The sequence below is a fragment of the Andrographis paniculata genome, unplaced genomic scaffold (assembly GCF_009805555.1).
Source record: "Andrographis paniculata isolate CXL003 unplaced genomic scaffold, ASM980555v1 Contig51END, whole genome shotgun sequence".
In the NCBI taxonomy this organism is placed as follows: domain Eukaryota; kingdom Viridiplantae; phylum Streptophyta; class Magnoliopsida; order Lamiales; family Acanthaceae; genus Andrographis; species Andrographis paniculata.
This window is the reverse complement of record NW_026137586.1, coordinates 124,657-147,790: the sequence shown is the minus strand read 5'-3', so window position 1 is coordinate 147,790 and position 23,134 is coordinate 124,657. Positions and strand designations below refer to the sequence as shown.

At 35.5% G+C, this 23,134-nt stretch overlaps 5 protein-coding genes across 6 annotated transcripts; 2 read left to right on the top strand and 3 right to left on the bottom strand.

Moving 5' to 3' along the window:
- Nucleotides 1–13: 13 nt before the first annotated feature.
- LOC127253624 (uncharacterized) lies at nt 14–4,933 on the bottom strand. Its single transcript, XM_051278287.1, has 10 exons — nt 4,596–4,933; nt 3,905–4,140; nt 3,013–3,217; nt 2,519–2,609; nt 2,299–2,444; nt 1,663–1,906; nt 1,454–1,558; nt 1,177–1,359; nt 900–1,101; nt 14–683 (listed from the first exon to the last, which is right to left on the bottom strand). The coding sequence occupies exons 2-10, from the start codon at nt 4,122–4,124 to the stop codon at nt 187–189; spliced, it is 1,893 nt and encodes a 630-aa protein (XP_051134244.1). The 5' UTR covers nt 4,125–4,140; nt 4,596–4,933; the 3' UTR covers nt 14–186.
- A 2,052-nt stretch (nt 4,934–6,985) lies between these two features.
- LOC127253625 (4-hydroxy-tetrahydrodipicolinate synthase, chloroplastic-like) lies at nt 6,986–11,137 on the bottom strand. The gene is made up of 3 exons (XM_051278288.1): nt 10,790–11,137; nt 10,040–10,124; nt 6,986–8,069 (listed from the first exon to the last, which is right to left on the bottom strand). Exons 1-3 carry the CDS (start codon nt 10,833–10,835, stop codon nt 7,142–7,144), a joined length of 1,059 nt encoding a protein of 352 aa, XP_051134245.1. The 5' UTR covers nt 10,836–11,137; the 3' UTR covers nt 6,986–7,141.
- Nucleotides 11,138–13,959: 2,822 nt separating this feature from the next.
- On the top strand, nt 13,960–15,860 carry LOC127253522 (cytochrome b561 and DOMON domain-containing protein At3g25290-like). Its single transcript, XM_051278157.1, has 3 exons — nt 13,960–14,653; nt 15,013–15,267; nt 15,369–15,860. The coding sequence occupies exons 1-3, from the start codon at nt 14,030–14,032 to the stop codon at nt 15,621–15,623; spliced, it is 1,134 nt and encodes a 377-aa protein (XP_051134114.1). The 5' UTR covers nt 13,960–14,029; the 3' UTR covers nt 15,624–15,860.
- Nucleotides 15,861–16,150: 290 nt separating this feature from the next.
- LOC127253523 (60S ribosomal protein L32-1-like) lies at nt 16,151–18,624 on the top strand. Of its 2 annotated transcripts, XM_051278160.1 has the most exons (5): nt 16,151–16,297; nt 17,124–17,218; nt 17,326–17,507; nt 18,085–18,226; nt 18,397–18,623. In XM_051278160.1, exons 2-4 carry the CDS (start codon nt 17,129–17,131, stop codon nt 18,212–18,214), a joined length of 402 nt encoding a protein of 133 aa, XP_051134117.1. In that variant the 5' UTR covers nt 16,151–16,297; nt 17,124–17,128; the 3' UTR covers nt 18,215–18,226; nt 18,397–18,623. The 2 variants fall into 2 exon arrangements, with proteins under 2 accessions (XP_051134117.1, XP_051134116.1); XM_051278159.1 differs by having other exon boundaries at nt 18,085–18,624.
- Nucleotides 18,625–20,704: 2,080 nt separating this feature from the next.
- Nucleotides 20,705–22,705, bottom strand: LOC127253619 (serine/threonine-protein kinase OXI1-like). Its single transcript, XM_051278280.1, has 2 exons — nt 22,000–22,705; nt 20,705–21,863 (listed from the first exon to the last, which is right to left on the bottom strand). Exons 1-2 carry the CDS (start codon nt 22,446–22,448, stop codon nt 20,963–20,965), a joined length of 1,350 nt encoding a protein of 449 aa, XP_051134237.1. The 5' UTR covers nt 22,449–22,705; the 3' UTR covers nt 20,705–20,962.
- Nucleotides 22,706–23,134: the final 429 nt, after the last annotated feature.

The window sequence follows — 23,134 nt, the reverse complement described above, 5'->3', positions numbered from 1 at the left end:
TTGACAACAAAAATTAAACAAACCAAAAAAATATATTAAATAATAAAATAAACAATTTAAAAATAGTAATTTTATATGAAGAAATAAAATGAGAGTCCATTTTTTATTCTTTTAAGATCAAATTATTTAGATGGGATATCAATTATAATCATTAATATTCAAATTTTGGTTCTTTCATTCAATCAATCACTGGCTGGCTCTCATTTCCCGACCGGCCGTGGAGAGTCCGAACCCGAAAGGGAACAGCGGGTCATAATGCGGGTCGCCCGCATTCATCGGCAGCTGATCCACCGATCGGAACCATGTGCGCGCCAGCTTCCCCGTGAACCCGTAGTCGCCGAACAGTACATCGGCGACGCCCTGCCCTTCCGTCCCCGGCAGCCATGCAGCCACCAGGGCGTCCATGACGTCGAGATACGGTTCGACCACCACCGGTCGCCCCGTCATCAGTATCACCACGCATTTCACAGCCCTGCATACATTCACGATCGTCTCGTACCCCGGCTCAGCTATCGTTAGGTTCTTGCTGTCACCGTTGGTTTCTGCGTAGGGAACCTCACCAACGACTACGATGGCGTAAGAGAAGGTGTTGGAGCTGAGGAATTTTGGGTCGGGGTTTTGGTGGTGTGTGACTTCGGTATCGGGATGGACTGTGTTCTTCACTGCAGATAAGACCGTTGTGCCTGAAAGGATGAAAGTAACCAAAGTCGTAATGTCGAATGTACATATACACGTAGTTATGACGTGAAAATCTGCAGTCGCATTAGGTACTAAGAGGATGTCAACAGCTTTTTTAACCTGAATCATTCTTTGATTTGGTGAACTTAGAAAAACATAGCAAATTCGAATTCGGAGAAATTAAATCCACATTCTGAGACTTTGGTTATATCGAGCGTTACCTACTGTAATGTTGCCAGAAAGGCCTTGCCACTCGATTGTCCATCCTCCACATTGATTGCCAATGTCATCGGAATGGCTTCCAGCCACAAGGATTTTCGCGGCTTTCTTGGGGAGAGGAAGAAAAGGTGCATCGCCATTTTTTCCATTCTTTAGAAGGACAAGTGATCGCCTTACAGCTTCTCTAGCCAGCTCCCTGTGCTCCTGCTTGGAAGCCATTGTTAAACGCTTTGTCGACAAACAATAATGCCAGTGTTAACTTCAATCTGATTGATGTACCTGGCTTCCGAGTTGGTTTACCAAAGACAAATCAGCCATTGGATTCTCGAATAGACCCAAGATGAATTTAATCCTTAGCACCCTCTCAACAGCATCATTGATTCTGTCGATGGAGATAAATTTGTTTTTCACTAGAAATGTTAAGTTACCAATGAAGTCCATGAATTTCTTTGGGATGATAACCTGCAACAAATTTCGACAGCCCATTAATAGAAGCTAAACCAAGACCGTATATAGAAATTGTGTTTTTTTTTATTGATAAACATTTTTCACTAACCATGTCAATTCCTGCATTTATACCAGCTTCAACAGAATAAGTGTAATTTGCCCCTGGTGGAGTGGTTATCTTGTCAAGACCTTCAGAGTCTGATACGACAATTCCCTGCAAACCACCATGATGGAATTAATTGATTGTGAAACATTAAACATCAACTCGATTGAAAGAGTTAAGCAAAAATGTGGTCGGATGTGTGTAAACTTTTATACCTTGAACTTGAGCTTTGTCTTGAGGTAGTCGGTGACAAGTCTGTGATTGGTATGCATCTTTACACCATTCAAGCTTGAGAAGGATAACATAATTGTAGAAACGCCCTTTCTAATGGAATCAATATATGCAGGCATATAGTCAGAGAGCAATTCATTCCACTCTATAATGGTGTCGTTTTCATTGATGCCCTGCACCGTAGCTCCATCTCCAATGAAGTGCTTAGCACATGCTGCAACTTTTGTCCTGTATTCAAGTAAACAATAAATCAGCAATCATCGTGTGAAATGTCCATTCACAAATCATGTTAAGTCCCCCCTCAAAGTAGCTAAATGTTAAACAGCTAACGAAGGCCCACATCCCATCCAATACTACAGATAATATGTTCCTCCTTCCGCCATTGTCATCAACGTTGCATCTTGAAATCAATTATATTCACTTAGGGATGCTGCCTTTCACCAGGAGTGAATGAAAATATTACTCCAGCCAACCAATCGAAAAAGTAAATGATTACGGCTACTCTTATAAGTTTTTCAATGCCCTTGAAATCAGCTTTACAAAGTTCTTTATAGGTGGCTAGTTTTTCAGAAATTGCATCAAAAAAATTATTAGCATATGCAACCAGATGAGGACTCTACCTCCCCTCGACAAATGGGAATCTTCTTGGATAGTCCTCTGGAATATCTCCTTGTAAACCTGGGATTATCTCGGTCATTGCTTCAACAATTTTATGATCTTCACTATAGCTTTCATAACAGCGACCCCATCTTGGGTCCCTACAAACCTGGAAATACATAGTTAATCAAAAGGTGCAACTGACTTGAGATAATTTAAAAGTATTATCCCCCTATTATTCACCGCAACACATGGAGCAAAAGTATAGGGGATTCCGGTAGCTCTAACTTCGAGAGCAGTTGCAGCTCCTATCTTCTTAACAAGTTCAGGATCCCTAATAAAAATTCATACAATTTTAATCAATTTGTTTGGCTGGCTGAAATACAAATAAGATGTCTATAAGTCCACTAGAGAATGGAGACAATACTTAAAGACTCCACATGCACAACACTACAGTCCAAACAAATTTCATCAGCTTCAATTTCTCAACAAATTCATATTTGCAACAAGGTGTGGCCTTGTCTCCTATTCAGTCATAATAATGCACATTTTAACATATTAGGTTCATTGTAGGTACGTCAACATCAGAAACTTTTGGAATGGCTGGACGTAGCTGGACATAAACTCTAAATGAGGTTATAATTTGGCAGTTGAGTAAAACAGGCATGAAATTAGCATGCCATGAAATGAAATGGCGAATGAATACCATAAGAACTGGAATAGATAACCCAACTTGCCTTGTGACTCCAAGCCCAACATTGTGAGGAAAGACTGTAGCATTGTAGACAGTATTATGGCCATGAACGGCATCAATTCCATATAATAAAGGAATTCCAAGACGGGTTGAGATAGCAGCCCTTTGGAACTCATTAATCATATTTATCCAAGTCCTGGCAGAAGCCTTCGGAGCTGGCACACTCCCTCCACCACTCAGAAGGTTCCCTGCAAACATCAGCACTTTGTGATAAGCCACTACCTAATTGTCACCAATCCATAATATTCCCGGTAAAGGGCAACATTCGACATGGACAAAAACTCTATCTTGTAAACACCTTGAAAAGCTAAGGCTAGAGTAATCAAACACGTTGCCGAGTTTTTCTTTTCATTTTATTTGGCATACTTGTTAGCATGATGAATGACATACACTATATAGATAATGATTTTAACTATGACTTGCTTAAATATTTCCTCTACTATCTGCAGCATTGTACATTAGCTTATTGAAAATTGCAATTGCTCCCAACAGATACATAACCATAGAAATTATATGCTACAGATATCAAATCAAAATCCCGATATCAAGGCAAAATCCCAATTCCCAACCTCCATTTCTGGCATTTAACTTAACAAAAGTTCTGAATAAGATTTTTAAATCAATAAAAAAAGAAACAAAGTGTTTCCGATAATACCGAATGATCAGTTTTTAGCTTTCTGATAATACCGAATGATCAGTTTTTAGCATCTTATACGTCAACATACTCATTATAGTATTAATTATCACTCAGAAATTTCAGTAGAGCGGATATAGGCCTTGAACTTTTTACTTTGCAGATTCAAAAGGTAATGGTGACTAATGACCAAAGATTATGCTCCAGCTGCTATAAATTTAGAAAGCCAGAGACTCCATACCGATGAAGTATTTCTTGATATTATCTGCAGATGCAACTTCTCTGTCCATCATTGCCAACTGGCCGACCTTTTCTTCAACAGTCATTCTAGTTATCAAATCTCTGATCCTCACATTCAACGGCTGTTTTGGGTCTTTGTACTTCAAGTTCTCTGCTTCTATGCAGAAGCACAAAATCAGTAACACTGCAGTTTGCATCGGTGAAATTGCCTTGCCCATCATCGTGATTGACCAGAATCTGGAAAGAAATAAAAGAGAGCAAACAGAGAACAATGAATAAAAAGACAAAAAAATTCAGATAATTACAAAACCTTTTACGAAATCAAACCCGATTTGACAAAACAGAAAATCAAAAAGAGCTCTTCTGTGAAAATGACGTACAAGTCAACACAGATATAAGCTATTTGTGTATTAAAAATGGGGTGTGACTTGTAAGCACTGCAAACATCGAGATGTAGTAAAAGCGCGCAAAAGACCAATTGTTCAATATTCTATTCAGCAGAAATATAAAATTAATAACACCAATCGATCCGTATAAAACAGATATGGACAGCGCATCCTCCATAAATCTCGGCATTATTGCACTGTTTCCTTATCCTGTTTACGCAATTGCACTCGCTAAACCCTAATCGAGAAAAAACACTGAAGTAAAAAAAAAAAAAGTGAGAAAGTCAATCTAAAGTCTAAACTCACAACACCGCAAACCGAAGTCAGAGAGTGCCTCCGATGCGGCGGGCGGGGAGTGGTTCGTCTTGGGTGGCGACGCCAACAGCCTCCTTGTTTGTGACTTGGTCTTGACTTGACATAAATCCTCATTGCCATAGAGCCATAAACACTGGTACAGTAAAAATAATAATACTAATTGAAAGTAAATAAGAAATGGATTTCCAACCTGATATCATCAGGAACATCTCTCAATTATTCATATTAAACGCTAAACTGATCACCCACGACTGGAGTGATTCCACACTGCCACATGACTCTACTCGCTCGAGTAAACTAGAGTAGGTATTCGGCCGGGGTTCATGGGCTCCAGTGGGTCGATTTGGGCCCGGTTCAAGACGAGCCCCACATATTCTGAGCCTACTTTAATTTATAACTCAAGACCGGCCCAAAATCATGAATTAAATGCATGCATATATAGAATAGAGATTGATGATTGATTTTGGTTATTCATGAATTAATAATTTCAGAAGGCCCTTTGGATTGGGTGGGACCACATGAATATGATTCATTGGATTCAGACATGCAACACATTTGTAGTGATAGGCGGTGTTTGCGGGGTCGTTGCCCTCGACGGGGACTTGCTCGGCTCTGCACCTGTACCTGTACTTGCACCCTCGGCATTCATTGTAGGTACACGTCGGCGCTACCGATCCGATCAGTACCTGGTCATTATCGTCCCGCTGCAACTGCAACTGCAACTGCAATGCATGCATGTAATTGATTGATCATATACATATGCAATGGATTCAACCAAAAGTGCTGCTAACCTTTACATTAACATTAATATTATGACTGATGTCCATCCGGTGATCAAGTGGGATTCCAAGTAAACAAAAATGGAGAAACATACAGATATATATAATTAAACTTATAGTGGAGTAATTCACAAGCTAAGGGCCTAGCTATGGAGATATCTAATTAATTAATTAATGAAGTGGTAACTGGTAGGTGTGAGAGGTGGACGACCTTTGATAAGAAGCAGTATGATATTGAAGAAGAATGCATGCGGCTACTACCAAGAAGAGCATTGGATGCTGCCTGCTTAGTTCCCGGCATCACCCATCGAGCGAGCGAGAGAGAAGAAGAAGAAGAAAGAGATTATTAGGAAAGAAGAAGAAATAGATGATTGAACGAATGAATGGTGAGCGAGCGAGCGGAGCACAACAAATTATTAATTACTCCGTACTCAATTGTGCTTTACATGTTTTGTTTGTATTTTAAGCTCGGTATTATATATACATCCTGTTTTGACGTCACTTGTTTCAAAAAGTAATCAAACTATAAATTAATTGTTATATTTTGTTATTATTGGAATAGATCGATGATTATATATAGTAGATCAATAGTGTTTATACAATCAAATGCAACTTCTAATTTGTACAATCTTAATTTTGTGGTGTATTTTAATAATGTCGTGATATATAGCTTGCACTTTTTATTAAGTTTAGTAGTATCACATTATATATACACCTTCTGATATTAGGATTTAGGGGGAGAAAAGAATCCAAAGAAAGAACATGTAAAGGACCACATAATAGTAGATTCCATGACAATTTGTATTTTGTCTTGTGTCAATGTGCTGTTGTCTTAATATGTTTAGGTATTATCCAATGCAATTATTTGTATGAATAATAATAGTAGCAGTACATTCTGATCAAAAATAAAATAATTATAGCAGTAAGGTAGCGGCTGCGGTTCCCACGATATAAAAAAAATAATAATAATAGTAGTAGTAGTATAATGTAGTATTTTAAGAAATTCTTTAAAAACAAAAACAAAAAATGTCACATACAACATGTTGAATAAAAATGTCCTGGTGGTGGGGCGGGGGATCACCATGTTCAAAAATACCTCCATCTCCAAATCATGTTCACAGGTAGTTGGCGTACTTACCTATTAGCACATACAATTTGACATAAATGCATTTCGCTATACTAGATAAAATATATTGTGTTATTATTATACACATTTTTGCATAGAATTTCTAATGTCATAATTTTGTGCATATGCTTATTTTCATAGTGTGGGTTTCTATTTTGGAATGTTCAACACTAGATTTGTTTAGATAAAAGTGCCCAAGGCCTATAAACTTAATTAAAGGTGCCCTATATTGTATGCAAGCATATAATTATTAATTTAAACCCAAGGCCCATTCTTATATCATAATAAAAGTATGCTACTCATAACTTCTATTATACTATAATTCATCCTTCATTATTTAAGAAAAACTAACCAACGTATAGACATAAAATTATAGATAAAATATTTCATATATTTATCCTAATAAAAGATATTATGGGCATGTGTGTGTGTGTGTCTGTTATAATCCTAAGGAAACGAAGTTTTAGGCAGGCAGGAAGACAGATTCACCAACACATATTTCCACAAGGTCATGTCATAACCTTAAATAGCCCATAGATGCCCAAAATACAAGAATGTCCGCACAAACACACAGTTAAAGACTTGATAAACCAAGTACTAACCTTATGTATGTATGTTGCTACAGCTGACAGCTAATACCGACCGATGAGAACGAAGTCATCGTCATCCAGGACAGCAACATCTTTGTCCCCGATGAAATGCTCGCGCCCAATATCCTTCACTATCTCCACAAATTCGATCCTCTTGGGCAGGGGAAGGGGGACATATGGCAGCCGGAAGATCGGCCTCACTACTCCCAGCTGAGCAAGGGCTGTGTTTACGCCAATCGGGTTTGGCTCGTGGAAAAGCCACTTGATCAGAGGCATAAGTTTCAAATTCAAAGACGGATTCTTTCCCCCAAACATCAGTTCTCGCATCAGACCGGGTACCAAGTTGCTCGTCACGGAGATTACACCTGCTGCTGCAAAGTCCCACCTAGAGTCATGGCATTGGTCGTCGTTCCCGCTCCATACAACAACTTCCTGACATGTGTACTGCTCTACCCTATCGTGTCCGACACATTCCTTGACGCCCGCCAAGTTGGGGTTCTGGGCTAGTGCGAGAACAACATGCGGAGGGATGTCCTGGCCGGTACGTGATGGTACGTTGTAGATAATTGTGGGGCCCATAGGAAGCACGCTTTCGAAATGAGAGACGAGACCCTCGAGAGAGGTCTTGCCATAGTAAGGATTGATGTGGAGGGCGGCGTGCATTCCAACAGCAAATCCTTGTTCAGTGGCGTGCATGGCTTCTCTTGTTGAGTTGCTTCCGGTGTTTCCGATGATTTTGATCGATCCACCAAAACAATTTACTGTGTGGCCAATGAGCATGATGTGTTCATCCCAGCTCATCAGCTGACCTTCACCGGTGGTGCCGCCAACAATCACCCCTTCAGCACCTCCTTTTATCTGCAAGTTCACTAAGGCATCATAGGCCTCTAGATCGAATCTGCCGTCTGGCAGATAAGGAGTTTTGATTGCAGTAATCAGTCTAAGTGATTTTATCTCATCAGCATTGGTCCTGCAAACAGAAGATTCAAATTTTACATAAAAGCTCATTTAGAAAGAAGCTTGATAATGCATAAATTAATGCAGAATATATAAGTACCGTGAAAATTGGTTTCCATTATGCATATAATCGCATTACCCAAATAAATGCTCATTTGGACAAACATTACATAGTGCATAAATTGATGTAGCATGTCTATCAAAAAGTAACCCAAGAAATGGTTTAACTTTTACATATAATCCCGTCATCCCAAATGAGCTACTGTTTTCCACAAGGTAAAGATAAGTCCATATCATGGTGAATATCAACCAAATCAATCCAGTCCAACACATGCCATGCTGCTTCTGCTTTGTGAATTATCTTAGACAAACTATTTTGTTATAATGAGAAGAGATAACAGATAACTTGCTAGGCTGTGCTTCAGATGCATACACCACCCAACCAATGAATAATTGTTTCATTTCAGAACATGCATAACACAATTGGCCATGTCCATCAACACACAAAAACTCAATTTATACTCAATTTTCTCATATAATGAAGAGTGGTGGTTGTAATAAAAGGTTTTAAGCTGGAGAGAATAAATAACGAACAGCAAGAGAAGATGATGATGGGGATAAAGTGAACGGCGTAAAGTAGAATGAAGATATAAATCAAAATAAAAGTTATGTAATGGTACTGCTGAATTTAAATTAATATATTGATAATATATTGGAAAAGGAAATTGAAGTATTCCCTCCCCCCACTCCCCTCCAAAAAGATTTGAATCAAAACACCATTTAAACTATTTTCCCTTCCCTTCCCTCCCCCTCTCTTTCCCTCAAACCAAACACACCCTTAATCATCCAAATGGAAGGAAATACTCTTTCTTATGAAGCATGTCTTTATCAAAGTGTTCACTTTTCATATTGAACTTGCCACATAGGAAATCATGAGTTATTCCCATTGTAGATTTATAAACGTGGACAACAAGGGTTTCTCCCCGCCAAGGAGAAACCTCGAATAAGAAAATATATATCTATGAGAGGGTGTTCTACTGCAAAGTGTCCACTTTTCTAAAGCATGTTTGTCAAACTAATATAACAGCCGGCCCCTAAAATATATATAGTATTATATAAATATAAATATATATTACAATCACAATGCATAAGAAAAAATCTAAGAATTGATCTCATAATTCATTCCAACAAAATCATTTGTCTGAGGTTGAAATTGGAACAGAAAAAACAATGAAAGTTGAAGCATAGATAAACGAAGAAAGAAGCAGAAAAGAAAAGAATGGCACCTGAGGCACAAGGTAAACCTTAGGAAATAAATAACCATTAAGTTATTATTGAGTTGTTACAATCTATATATAAGTAACCATTAAGCTAACAAAACCATTTTGAATAAAATGAATCTATTAGATTCAATTGCCTAAAATGCAGGCTCAAAGGGTTTCTTAATTAAATCACAGAGAATGTTGAAGATAATCAGTGACATTTCTGTTTCGACATAGTTTTGAATCATTGATCCACCACACCTGCACATTGCAGATCTGAATAACCCCACAGATCCATATCACACCTGCCCCACCCTGCAGTGAAACCCACAATTGCTGTGCGTTCATAAACACACTGCAATGGTGTGGTGGCACAAAAATGTGCTATTGGCAACTTTGGCTAGAACGAAATAACCTAGAAACAATTGTGTTTTCCCCGCCATGTTTTCACTATTCATCTATAGTGATTTATTATTTTTTATTTCACTTCAAACATCACGTCATACATAAAAAAATCTATTCAAACCATCTCATCAAATACGCCATTTATATCACATCAAACAATTATTATGATTCAAAATTTTTACTATTCCAAAATACACCAAACACAACCAAACAAGATCTCCTAAAGAATATTCTTTCTTGAGGGGAATATGCAGCACTGCATAAAATTTGGCACAAAAAATTTGCACTAAAAACTTTGGTTTAGTCTACTTGTTACCTATTTTTAATCTCGTAGCTTCTCATGGGAAGATGAAAGTTAGGCACCACAGCTGCTCTGGGCGCCCTCCATTTTGCCAACCTTCCTGCAAAATATAGAAACAAGAATAGACATCAATAAAACATCAAAACAAATACTCCCTCCGTCCCTTAACAATCTATCCATTTTTCCATTTTGGTCCGTACCATGTCAAAGTATCCGTTTCCCTCTTTTAGTAATTGTACTATCTACCTAACATTACAAATACCCTTCTAATTTACAATATATTACACAAATGTCATTTCCTTTGTATCATACAATGTTAATTTAGTATTTTTACCTTTATTTCTACTTTATCCCAATATAATAATCCCGTGCATAAACAAAATGGATAGATAGATTGGGGACGGAGGGAGTATATCTCAAGCCAATCCTTTTCAAGGAAAGAACAAACAAATTGTATCGCAGAAATGTAGTCAAAACACAAATGCTTGTGTATAAGAAATATTGGCTCAGCGGCGAGGATAAACATCTCCAAACGAAAATTGCATGAGAAAATATCCAAATTACGTTTCGCAATGATAACTAGTTGGGAGTGTAACCGTTAATTCATAGTCACGGCACCGAAGCCAACACAAACAAAAACTTCCACAAGAAAATAACAAAAATAGGACATAATCAAAGCATCACTCTGCTTCTCCGAATAACAAACAACCACGAACACAATCATCGCAATAACTTCGCATTCGAGTATCCTAATTTACAAAATACCTTGGTGTGCAATTTTGAGAGAGCAACATCCAATCGCCGACGCCATCGATAGAAACTCGAGACAAGCAGACCACAAATGACAAAAAAAAGAAGAGCAAAAATCGGCGCAAGCTTGTTGCAGATCACGTAATAATTCGGAAAGTCGGAGCAATTACGAAATCGAGTGTATGAGTAGTGCTCAGGTAGCTCGATCTGATCCGCATTAGAAAGTGCTCGACTCAGGCGGAGTGGGCGGCGACTGGCGGCGGCGGTGGGGCGTGGAGTAAATCGGAAGGGTTTTTGGATGCGGCGGCGAACAGGGATTCTATTTAGGGCTTTTTTATATGCCGGTTATTATTTCTTCGTCAAAATTTATGTGGAAACGAGACCAGACTAATTTCATTTTTATTTATATCTTACAAAAAAGTTATTTTAAATTTAAAAGTTTGATATAAAATCAAATTTTAAAATTCAAACCAACGTATCTTAAAGTTTCTTTTGTAAAATAATTTAAATAAATAGTTTTTTATTATTAAAAATATAAAAATTATATAAATAATATAAAAATATACAAGTAGTATATAATTTTTTTAAGTATTTATATTATTTTATATATATAAAAAAGAAAAACACACTCTTGATATGTCTGGTGTGCATTGTCTATTATTAATATTTCATTCATCTCATGTCTATCTATCTATTTATTTTTGTACTAAATTTTACAAATATTAATATTATATTAGAATATAATAGAAATAAAGATAAAAAGACTAAAATATTTATTATTAGTATTATATGATATAAATGTAATTACATTTGTGTAATATATTATAAATTTGAAGGATATTTATAAAAAGACTAAAAAAAATAAATACTTTGTCACGAACTGAAACGGAAAATTGATATATTGTTAAAAGACTGAGGGAGTATTTTTTATTTTATAAAATATTAAATTTAATACTAAAATATTATACTCTCTTTGTCCCATTGAAAGTAAATTTTGAATATTAGTGTTATAGTATTAAATTGTAATAGAAAAGATAAAATACTTATATTATTATTGTGTGATATAAAAGTAATAATATTTGTGTAATACTCCTTCCGTCCCATATACCGTCTACATTGTAGATACGGTATTAGTGAAAATAATTAACTTATAATATAAATAATTATAAATTAAGATTAACATAACTAATTAGTTTAATTAAAATTTAAAAAAATAAATTAAAAAGTTAAAAATGAGATTAAAGTGTGTAATCATTTTCTAAAAAATGAAAGTGACATGAAATGTGGGACGGACAGAAACGACAACATGACATTATATGTGAGACAGAGGGAGTATAGTTGAGATGGTATTTAATATGTTAGGTAGATAATACAATTATTAAATTATGGAATAATAACCTTGTTTTGTGACATATAGAACGAAAATTACAATGTTTCAATGGAACGGATGGAGTATTCAATTTTTTATTTTTAAAATTTTTCAAATTATATCATTCCATTCACGCATCATTATAAAATATATTATTTTAAATTAAATATTTAATTTTTTTGCTTTTTGTAATGAATATTTGAAGTTTATTTTGACTTTTTTATTTTTCTAAAATATTTTTTTATCATTTATTATTGTTTTTTTAGAATCGTAATTAAAAAATATTATTAAAAACCCAAAAATAAATAAAGTAAATAAGTTCTATTAATAATCTAGAATATTTAAAAAAGGTTTATTTTGACACGTATTTGGGATTAATTTAAATTTGAAAATTTAAAAGTATTTTAAATATAATTTTAATATAAAAATTAATGATACGATGCTAAAACGGTAGTATTTGTAAAAAATATAAAATCATAGTTACTAAAAAAATAATTATTTTATAATTGAACACTTTAAAATAAAAATATATATACATATTGTAAAATATAAATTAACATTTATACATTGAACATAGTAAATTTATTCACTTAATATTTTTAAACAAATGTATTTTTTATATTAAATATAAAATTTATGTTAGATAAAATAAAAAATAATATTTTTAATTACATAATGTTTGAATGGATAACATATATTATATATTATGTATTATATTAAAAATATTTATAAGGAGTTATATAATTCAAAAATACTAAGCTAATAAACCTAGCATTTTCAATTGATAAATTACTACATCTATGTTCAAAAGTCTTTACAAAGAATGGAATAATTTTGCTAGGTTAGTATGATGTAGCTGAAAATATTGAGTAATAATTATGTTATTATTAAAAATTATATTATTTTATTTGAAATTTGAAATTTGAAGTTATATTATTATAAAAATTAGGTAGAATATTTAAAATTTAATATGTTATTAATATTTAAATAATTAAAATTTAATCTAATTAAAATAAATAATTTATATTTCAAAAATACAATAATACAAAAATACTAGTATTATTTTATTACTTTTTTAATATATTAAGTTCTCTTAGTTTATTTTATTTTTAAAAATATACGGTGATACCAGTAAATTTATATTATCTCCGTTATCTAATTGTATGCTCATTAAATCGAGTTTTAATAAAATACATAAAAATATAAACTTTTTATTTTATTGAGTAAAAATAATTAAAAATAATAAATTTGAATGAAAAAAAATACTAAAAATAGATTTGGTAGTAAAAAAAATATTATTTTTAATTAAAAAAAGTTAATAGAATTTAAAAATATATTCAAAAGCTTTTGCTGAAATAATTTGTTTTGTTCTCTTTATTAATTTTAATTATACAAAGTTCGTCTTCTTATAAATTTATACTATTAATTTTTAATTTAAAATATATAGTACATAAAAAAATAATAATAATAATAATAAAATTGAAAACTTAAATTTACAATAATAATAGTAATAAATAAATAAATAACCGGCCGGGTATTTTTTCTAATATGATTTCGTAGTTTCCCTTTGGCACATGTGTACCGTTGTACGTCGATCGATTCCAGACCCCTGCAGGAGCCGAACGCCGAACAATCGACACCGTTTATTTGAAGATCGAACGGTGTAGATACAGCCAACCCTGAAATCTGATTATTCGTCGAGAGAAAGACGAACTCCATAATTATTTTCTCCCTCAAATTTCGTCTTGTTGTACAACGTTGTACTCATCGCCAGTTCAGCTCCCCTCCTTCTTGTCCGTATAAATCACTGTCCCATTTCCTCTGCAACAGAGTTTTTCATCGAAGCAGCACAAAAATTTGCAGCAAGAAATTTGAATTTCTTACCAATGGCGCCGGCCATTGTACACTGGGCTGCTGCGTTTGTACTATCCGCGGTTTCTCTAACCTCACCGTCACAGGCGGCCACATGTACGTCACAGACGTTCACCGGTAACAGAGTGTATACATTCTGTAACGACCTTCCCACTCTCAACTGCTTCCTCCACTGGACCTACAGTCCCGACCAATCCACGCTCTCCCTCGCCTTCGTCGGAGCTCCGGCGACGCCGGACGGGTGGATTTCATGGGCGATAAACCCAACAGACACCGGCATGCTCGGTTCGCAAGCGCTAGTTGCGTTCAAGGACGTTAAGGATCGAATGACGGTTAAGGCGTACAATATCTCGTCGTATTCGGCGCCGGACAACTCAAAGGTTTGGTTCCAGGTGAAGGAATCGTCGGCGGAGTTTGTCGGCGGGGTTATTAGGCTCTTCGCAACCCTAATTTTGCCGGAGAAAGGGATTACGACGGTGAACCATGTTTGGCAAGTCGGACCTTCCGTCACGAAGGGAGTTCCGGATAAGCATTTTGTTCAGCCGGCGAATTTGGCCGCCGTAGGCATCCTTGATCTGATGAAAGGACAGAGCACCGGCGGCGCCGGCGCCGGCGATGCTAAAGTGAAGAAGAGGAATGTGAGTTTCGATTTTCATATATATAATGCAGGAAAATTGCAAGTTTGAGTACTTTCTCCTTCAATTCATAGATTTTCAGTTGAATCCGCCTCTGATTTGTTATCAATTTTGAGCTCAATTCTTAATTCTGATTGAAACCTAATTGAAGAAGCGAAGCAGGTGAATGTGAGAACCGATTGTCCTGCCAAATCCGATCATGTAGAACTCAGAAATTAGAATAAATTTAGTTTCACCTAGCCATAGCTGTTGAATCAAATCTGCAACTGATGTTCCAACCGTTGAGCAAATTATAGGTTATACTGCTTGAACCAAAATGATATGAATGGAGCCCTAATTTGTGTTCACTACATATGATTCAGATCCATGGAATACTGAATGGTGTGAGTTGGGGAATTATGTTTCCGATTGGAATCATCATTGCAAGGTACATGAGAGCCTTCCCATCGGCCGATCCTGCCTGGTTTTATTTGCACGTTTCCTGTCAGTTTTCTGCGTATGCCATTGGAGTTGCTGGTCTCGCAACTGGTCTTAAACTCGGGATGGAATCAAAGGCTGTTACATATTCCGAGCATCGCAACATTGGGATCGCACTCCTTGTTTTCGCCACACTACAGGTAAATTAAACATGATCAACACAGCTAACTTAGTAGAGGCAAATTGAGTTCAGTTCAACTCTTGCTGGCTTTACTGATGATCAGATTTATACCTGTATCAGATGTTTGCATTGCTGTTGAGGCCCAACAAGAAGCACAAGTATCGGATGTACTGGAACGTGTACCATCACTCGTGCGGATACACGGTGCTCATCCTCGGCATCATCAACGTGTTCAAAGGTCTGAGCATATTACAGCCCGTCAACGTATGGAGAAAGGCTTACATTGGCGTGATTGCTGGGATAGGAGGCGTCGCATTGCTGCTGGAAGTCATCACTTGGGTCGTCGTTCTGAGGCGAAAGAAGTCAAAAGCATAGAGAGGGGGTAGCTTCAACAACAACAAGAACAGACAGACAGCCCAGCCCAGCCCAGGCATGCATGAATCTCCTGATTATTCATTCGTCTGCATTCTATCTATCTATATATATGTCTTAATTTTGAAATCCTTGCCTCGTTATAGTAGTAGTTTGGTGATCCTCTTGTTTGTATTGGATTTGGATCGTCCACGACATGTGTTGTCGGATGCTCACTGACACTAACTAACCTATCTTAGGACAACCTTAATTCCTTGTTTACATTGAAATTTGAATGAACACAGGTGCTAATGTTATGTTGAACTTTATGTGATACTGATGGATGCATATATCAATGAAATGTGATTTCCATGTTATAAAAAATAAAATAAAATAAAATAAAATAATAATGTGCTTCCTCGGACCCGGAGGTCCAGGACCTCGTACGAGTTGAAATCATTTCAGTCCAACATAAATGACCCCAATAATTTATAAAGGGCCAAATTAGAATAAGCGGGCAGTATTTGCTTTTTATATTGGGTTTTGACTAAATTAAATTAGGCCTAAACGTGCAAAGGCCCACCAAATAAAGATACGACTAAACCCTAAGCTCCGTCGCGCTTCGTTGCCGTCACCTCAGAGACTTTCGTATCAACAGAGGAGCCGCCGCCGCGCCGCTACCGACCCGCCACCGCCAGGTTTGAATTAGAGCTTCAAGTTCGTTGCCTAATGTGTAGAATTGATTTTTTTGGGTTGCTCACTTTACTTTGTTACCCGTCCAAATTTGAAGACTGTTTCGAAAATTTAAAATATATTAATAATGAATTTAGATTTGAGAATTATGTGGGCCTCAAATGCGTATGTTTTTTACCGTCTTGTGTTATTGAGAGTGTAAATTATTACACTGCGCAATGGAGGTTACTCTAGTATCGTTGATTGTTGAGCTTTGCGGTGACCGCAGATTTGTTGGCGTCTTGAATTTATTTATTCGATGTACTGAATGAACAGTTGTGCGTGCGAGTTTCTTTTGCGGATTGAATAATTTGATATGATTTCTATGGTCAAATTGCATAAAACTGGTTGCCGCAATTCTTTATGGTGAATGCTCCATTATTTATTTTATTTTATTTTATTATTATCTGAATGCTGCGTGTGAAAGTGTTTTGTGGAATTTGTGGAGGATTGCGTGAAAACTTGAAGGTTTCATTATTCATAAATATTATGTTATTTGCCAATGTGTTTAATGTGGAGGAGTGTAATAGTAAATCTTTGATTTTGGAGTAGAAATGTATGTGGATATGGGTGTGCACACACATAAATATGACTGTATACTTTAACAAAGACAATAATTTTAAGAGCAAGAAAGTCTTTTAGAAGAATCAATTTTTCATGTTAACATGTATTGGAGGTGTGCGAGATCCACAAGCATTGAGGTTGTGTGCGTCCCTTTTCCATGTGAGATGCTAGAGTTAGCTTCTGCTTGCAATTTGGTAACTTAACACCATAAGAGTTCCTTTTGTCCAGGAGCCATGGCAGTTCCGTTGCTGAGTAAGAAGATTGTGAAGAAGAGAACAAAGAAGTTCAAGAGGCACCAGAGTGATCGGTTTGACTCCGTGAAGGTTATGATTTATTCATTTTGTATATGTATTTCTGTCCTAAATGGTATCCAAAATAAGTTTATTAAATTATTGTCAACTGAACATTTCTTTCTCTTTTGTTGTTGCAGCCAAATTGGCGCAGACCCAAGGGTATTGACTCCCGAGTGAGGAGAAAGTTCAAAGGATGTACACTTATGCCAAACATTGGTTATGGATCGGACAAGAGGACCCGCCATTATCTTCCCAATGGATTTAAGAAGTTTGTCGTGCACAATGTGAAAGAGTTGGAAGTTCTGATGATGCACAACAGGTTTGACATACTCTCTTGCACTTCTCTTTTTCTTTTTTATTTTTTTTTTAAAGTTTTTTCAGAACATAACAATTAGGCAAAATTACACCTGATCTTGTAATTTCTGTATAAATTCCCCAAGAATTAAATTGGGATGAATGGGGGACTTAAAAATCCTTATTAAGAGCATAATCTTTAGGCAAAATTACACTTTTAGTCTCAAAAGATTGGTCCCTTCCTACGTTAATTTAACAACAACTTAATTGCACTAATCGTCCAACTCATCTTTTTTAGAATAAACCCTTAAGGCAAAGCTACACTTTTAATCTCATAGAAAGTGTTCATCCTAGTTTAATTCGACAAGAATTAGTGTTTTTTTTTTTTTAAAAAAAAAATCCAACATCATCAGTGCCAATATAGAATAGGTAGGTAACATCTATGCTTACTGATAATTATGTAAGCCTTAGATGCTATATTTGTGGGCACTTGCTACTTCATGGAAATAACACGATAAGGGACACCTGTTTTAAGCTTAAAATGCAATTTTGCATCGCTTTTATGATGTATGCCTTTTGAAATTTAGTGTTGAAACTGTCAGGACATACTGTGCTGAGATAGCCCATAATGTTTCTACCAAAAAACGGAAGGATATTGTCGAACGGGCTGCCCAGTTGGATATTGCTGTAACCAACAAGTTGGCCAGGCTGCGCAGCCAAGAGGACGAGTAAGCTGTTTAATAGGTAGGTATTCATTGAATTTATATTTAAATTTTTTGATTTGAAAGAAATTCACGGAACAATTATAGCTGAAAAGTATATGCAATAGCATAAGCAATTTATATTTTTATTTTAGTTCGTTTTAAGATATTTGTTCCAAACTCTTAAGTTGTTTGTTAGTCTGCAATTTTAAGCTAGAAGAAGATTTTGACCTCTCAAACTTGAAAGTGCTGCCTGCGAAGTGTTTGGATATCTGATATGATTCAAAGCTGGCTCGCTTTGCATGGTTGTTGATAAATTACTAGTTATTATTATTCGGCCCAAGTTGATTCAATTCTCTCTATCTAACAAAGGATATAAATTTGTTGTTAATTTTACATTCAATGCATTTTGAGCTTTGGAACATTATATAGTCTGCTTGGAGTTGAATATTTTCATGTTTGTTGAGTAAATATGACATTAGACCTAAAAAATATTGATAATGCTTGTGAACAAAATTTGACTTTGTTTGTGACCATAGTAGGTTAGAATTAATTATCCAACTACTGAGTTTAAATAAGCTGAATTTGCAGATAACTCGTTAATTTACAACATATACTAAATTGAGGTAACTATAATAAGAATAATAGCAATGTGAGTTAGGTGGTGTAAAAACTTGGCTACTCACTTATGGATTTGATATTTATCATCATTTTTTAAATTTTCAACATTAGAGATTTTGCTAATTTGAGAAAACTATTTGATCAGTAAATGTGGTTTTGTTTCTCAATTATGTTATTATAGTTCTTATCAGTTTGTTTTGTTTCCCCATATGCCATGGAAGCTTTGGCCGCATCTGACTTTGTTCACCTATAAAGTCTTACAATTGATTTTCTCAAAGAAAAACAAAACAAAACAATACTCCATAAAGACCAATCACTCAAAATTGATCTTCAAAGACTAATAAGGTAAAAGAAAGTGGACTTCAAAGGATCTGTTTATTAAGGTTTTATTATTGATTTAATGTTTTTTTTTTAAAAAAAATATATATATATATCAAATCTTAACAATTATTTTTTATTTTAGTTAAAAAAATAATTTTACATTCAAATATTACATTAATATTTTTTTATATTAAATCAATAATTATTAAAATTAAAATTTTTACTATTAAAAACTACAAATCTAAAATGTAAATCCACAAACAAGCACACCATATTCTTACTTTAGATCACTCTTTTCTCTAAAAAAATATATTAAATCTAAATTACACTTAAGATTAACATATAAAATTAAAAGTTAAGTGAAAGAATTCATAGAGTATATAAATTTAAAATATCGTTTTCATTACAAAAATTAAATCCAAAATGTAATTAGAAAAACACTTGGGAAATAAAAATTATTATCAAACAACTTAAAAATAGTGGACCTCAAAAGTTGTTTGCATGAGGATGAGGAAAATGAGGACACAGCAGTGGTTTCGACGTCAAATAAAATGGGAAGTTTGAAAATTACTTGTAACTAACTTTAGATTTCATTTATTTAAAATAAATACTCCTAACAATGTTATTGAATGTATTCGATTGAGCTAAGGATGCGCGCATTTATTATTGTGGGCACATATCACTGAATATCCATTCAGTTTGTCAACATTTATACATGCTCAACAATCCAACTGTACAACATGATTGATATATATATATATATATATATTCGAGATTATATCGAGTCGAGATTTTTAAAAATGCAAGATTATTAATAATAAATATATAAAACTTATTACATACTTAATACAAGTATTTTGAGGTGATCACCTTGGAACAATTATGTTTTTTCGTTCATAATACACTAACATCACGAGTTCATTCTCCACACGACCGATCATCCGTTTGGGAACAAATTATTATTATTATTATTATTATTATTATTATTGGGTGAGGTTCGTGCAGTGGTTGTAGCGGTAGAGCACATGTTTAGGTAAGGAAATGAAGGGCAGTTCTCGTATTAAATGTCAGTTTTCATGGTTTTATTGAATAAACAGCATCATCATCGTCACTGATGGGGATTGATTTGATTGCAAATATGTGTGTGTGTGTGTCTGTAAACTACTCATCATCACGAGCATGCACCACAGGGACAAGACAACAAAACAAACGATAAGAGTAATTAAGTAAGAGGTGTTAAATCATCACTTAGCTTAATTTCTTCCAACTGCATTCGTTTGCTTTGCTGTTTACTCATTCCGCAGCCAACCATATTGTTTGCTGCCCTGCCCTGCCTTGTTCATCTTTTTCAGTCACCGCTTCCATGTAATTAAATTCATGATTATTATGGTTATCAATCATCCATCATTGTTATTTATATAAATTTCATTTGTTTATTGTAATCAATTATTATTATTATTAAATAATAAAACAAAATTGAGTGTGTTTACTATTGGTTTTGTTTATGCCTTTGCGTTTTGAATTATTCACTTTACAATATTTCTTTTTAAAAATATCCCATTAATGATCATACACAAAATTTATTGAATAACATCAAACTATTATAAGTGGTCCAGTGTTAATAACGTCTGTCACATTAAAAATTGAGGTTAGGTACCTCGCACATGTCATCATGTTCATGAGCCACAATACTCAGGTAAAACTAAGCACCATTGTAGCTTCACTAAAAGATAAACCAGCAAATCAAATGAAATGAAATGTGCAAACAAAAAATAAATAAAAAGAAAAAAGGCGGATATGTTAATTTATTTTTATATCTCAAAATTTCATTAGGAGTTCAAAAAATCAAGAAATTATCGTTATGGATTTTCGTTGGGTGATTTTGACCGTTGACCCAGGCATGTTTATTGCTATTCTTCATCTTCTTCTCCTCCTCGAAATTAGTGTTGTCAATTTTTTCTTGTCCGTTTTTGAACACTCTTTGGACGTAATTCTCCACGTCAATATCCTTATTTCCTTCCATGCCCTCAACGTCCGTCAATTCGGGGATGAACGGCGGTCGGGGCATTTCGGTAATTGCGTCCCAATCAACGGCTGCGAAGAAACAATGACTCTTGATCTCACGGACGGAAATCCTCCTCCGCGGGTCCTTGTCGAGTAATTTTCCAATTAAGTCCCTCAACGGCGTCAACTCGCCCGTCAAATCCGGAGTCTTGGAGATGACTCGGTAGAAGGTTTCCTTCCTGTTAGCGCCTCGAAACGGCGTCGTACCGTACAGCATTTCATAGAGCATAACGCCCAAGCACCACCAGTCGACGGAGAAGTCGTGGCCGTGGCCGAGGATGACCTCCGGCGCGACGTACTCCTCCGTGCCCACGAACGAGTTGGATTTCTCGACGGAATCGGATCTGGAACTCAGTGAGTCGATTCTGAGCTCTTCTCCGAGTTGGACCGAGTCGTCGGGAGATATTTCTGAGTCGCGGTGCTGGAAGAAACAACCGTGTTTCTGTTTCTTCTTCTTCTTCTTCTTCTTCGGATTGATTTGAGGCTTCGGTTGGGGGAATGAAATCGGACGGTTTTCAGGCGATTTTGAGGAGAGTTTCGTTGAGAGGTCGAAATCTACCAACATTAAGTGACCGTTCTCCTGAATCATCACATTTTCCGGCTTCAAATCTCTGTAAACGATGCCAGAATTGTGAAGATACTCTAATGCCAACACCAATTCCGCCGCGTAAAATCTGAAAACCGGTTCGATTCTAAATTACAAGCTCTGTACTGATTTGCTATTCAAATTTATTGAAATTCAAGCTCTCGACAATTGAAGTTTATAGCGGAACTGAAACAGGAAAGTGAAGAGAGGAGCTAAGATTATACCTGATGATATCGTCGGAAAACATTTTTTCAGTTTGTTTCTTCCGCAGATAATTGAGATCGCGACCGGAGCAATAATCAATAGCGTATCCAACAAGCTTCTCTGTTTCCAAAACTCCGTGAAGCTTCGGTAACAGTGGATGATTGAAAGAGGCGAGCACGTCTCTTTCAAACCGAACTCGCCGGTACTCATTGCCGTGGCTGGAGCTTTCGAGCTTCTTCTCCACAGAAGATCTCAAAATTGCCTTGAGCGCGAGCAGTTCACCATTCGCAGTTTTCACGAGGAAAACCACGCCTTTTGCGCCGCGACCGAGCGCCGATATCACCTTAATATTCTTCAAATCTAGAGCACGCGGATCCTGATCGAAGCCTCCGGCGAGCATGGCGGAGACGTCCGGCGATCTGCCACCGGAAGACGAGCCGATGAAGTCCGGAGAATCTGTTATCAGCATCGATAATCAAACAAACGAGAGAATTAATTTAGTGGAGAGAATCGCACCAAATCTGCAGAGAGTGTCATTAAAGAGGAAACGCATGTGGGGGCTTTATATACGGGTCGCCGAAAAATGGGTGGGGGGTTACTACGACGACGTCGTACGACGAAACTCCTTGTTGGGGAAGGGAAAGGACTTGCGCTGGAATTTTTCTAAAAAATAAAATAAAATAAAATAAAAATTGCTGAAGTACATGCTTACGACGACGTCGTATGACGATGCTTAATTCTATAGTATTTTGATTTTTATTCGAAATAAATAAAAAATCGGCAAAGTCGACTGCAGCTTCTAGAAACCATCGACTCATTCATTACAAATATTATTAACAGTATAACTGTGATCTATGATGACGAACCATTCGTGTCTCTATATATATATATATATATATATCTACATATATAGCTAGTTAACTTCATACAATTATGATCATTTAATATAAATAGATGATTTTTTTATTGTAATTAAATAAAGTTTGATTTTTTATTTTTTTCATATAATAGTTATATTGTGTCATTGTTTTCTTTTATGAGAACGTATTATTCAACATCCATTTTCTAAAAAAATAATCCCTTTATTAGGTAGCATAGACTAATAATCCATTTTCTAAAAAAATAATTCCTTTATTAGTAAGCATAGACTAATAA

Excerpts from the sequence above, each read along its gene's own strand:
- LOC127253619 (XM_051278280.1), bottom strand. The coding sequence starts at position 22,448 with ATGCTGATAACAGATTCTCCGGACTTCATCGGCTCGTCTTCCGGTGGC. Across the intron at positions 21,864-21,999 it reads TTTTCCGACGATATCATCAG|ATTTTACGCGGCGGAATTGG; the intron begins GTATAATCTTAG and ends ACCGGTTTTCAG.
- LOC127253625 (XM_051278288.1), bottom strand. The coding sequence starts at position 10,835 with ATGGCGTCGGCGATTGGATGTTGCTCTCTCAAAATTGCACACCAAG. Across the intron at positions 10,125-10,789 it reads TCTCAAAATTGCACACCAAG|GAAGGTTGGCAAAATGGAGG; the intron begins GTATTTTGTAAA and ends TATATTTTGCAG. Across the intron at positions 8,070-10,039 it reads AGCTACGAGATTAAAAATAG|GACCAATGCTGATGAGATAA; the intron begins GTAACAAGTAGA and ends TTCTGTTTGCAG.
- LOC127253522 (XM_051278157.1), top strand. The coding sequence starts at position 14,030 with ATGGCGCCGGCCATTGTACACTGGGCTGCTGCGTTTGTACTATCCGCG. Across the intron at positions 14,654-15,012 it reads CTAAAGTGAAGAAGAGGAAT|ATCCATGGAATACTGAATGG; the intron begins GTGAGTTTCGAT and ends CATATGATTCAG. Across the intron at positions 15,268-15,368 it reads TTGTTTTCGCCACACTACAG|ATGTTTGCATTGCTGTTGAG; the intron begins GTAAATTAAACA and ends TACCTGTATCAG.
- LOC127253624 (XM_051278287.1), bottom strand. The coding sequence starts at position 4,124 with ATGATGGGCAAGGCAATTTCACCGATGCAAACTGCAGTGTTACTGATT. Across the intron at positions 3,218-3,904 it reads TATCAAGAAATACTTCATCG|GGAACCTTCTGAGTGGTGGA; the intron begins GTATGGAGTCTC and ends TGATGTTTGCAG. Across the intron at positions 2,445-2,518 it reads CTTTTGCTCCATGTGTTGCG|GTTTGTAGGGACCCAAGATG; the intron begins GTGAATAATAGG and ends ATGTATTTCCAG.
- LOC127253523 (XM_051278159.1), top strand. The coding sequence starts at position 17,129 with ATGGCAGTTCCGTTGCTGAGTAAGAAGATTGTGAAGAAGAGAACAAAG. Across the intron at positions 17,219-17,325 it reads ATCGGTTTGACTCCGTGAAG|CCAAATTGGCGCAGACCCAA; the intron begins GTTATGATTTAT and ends TTGTTGTTGCAG. Across the intron at positions 17,508-18,084 it reads GTTCTGATGATGCACAACAG|GACATACTGTGCTGAGATAG; the intron begins GTTTGACATACT and ends TGAAACTGTCAG.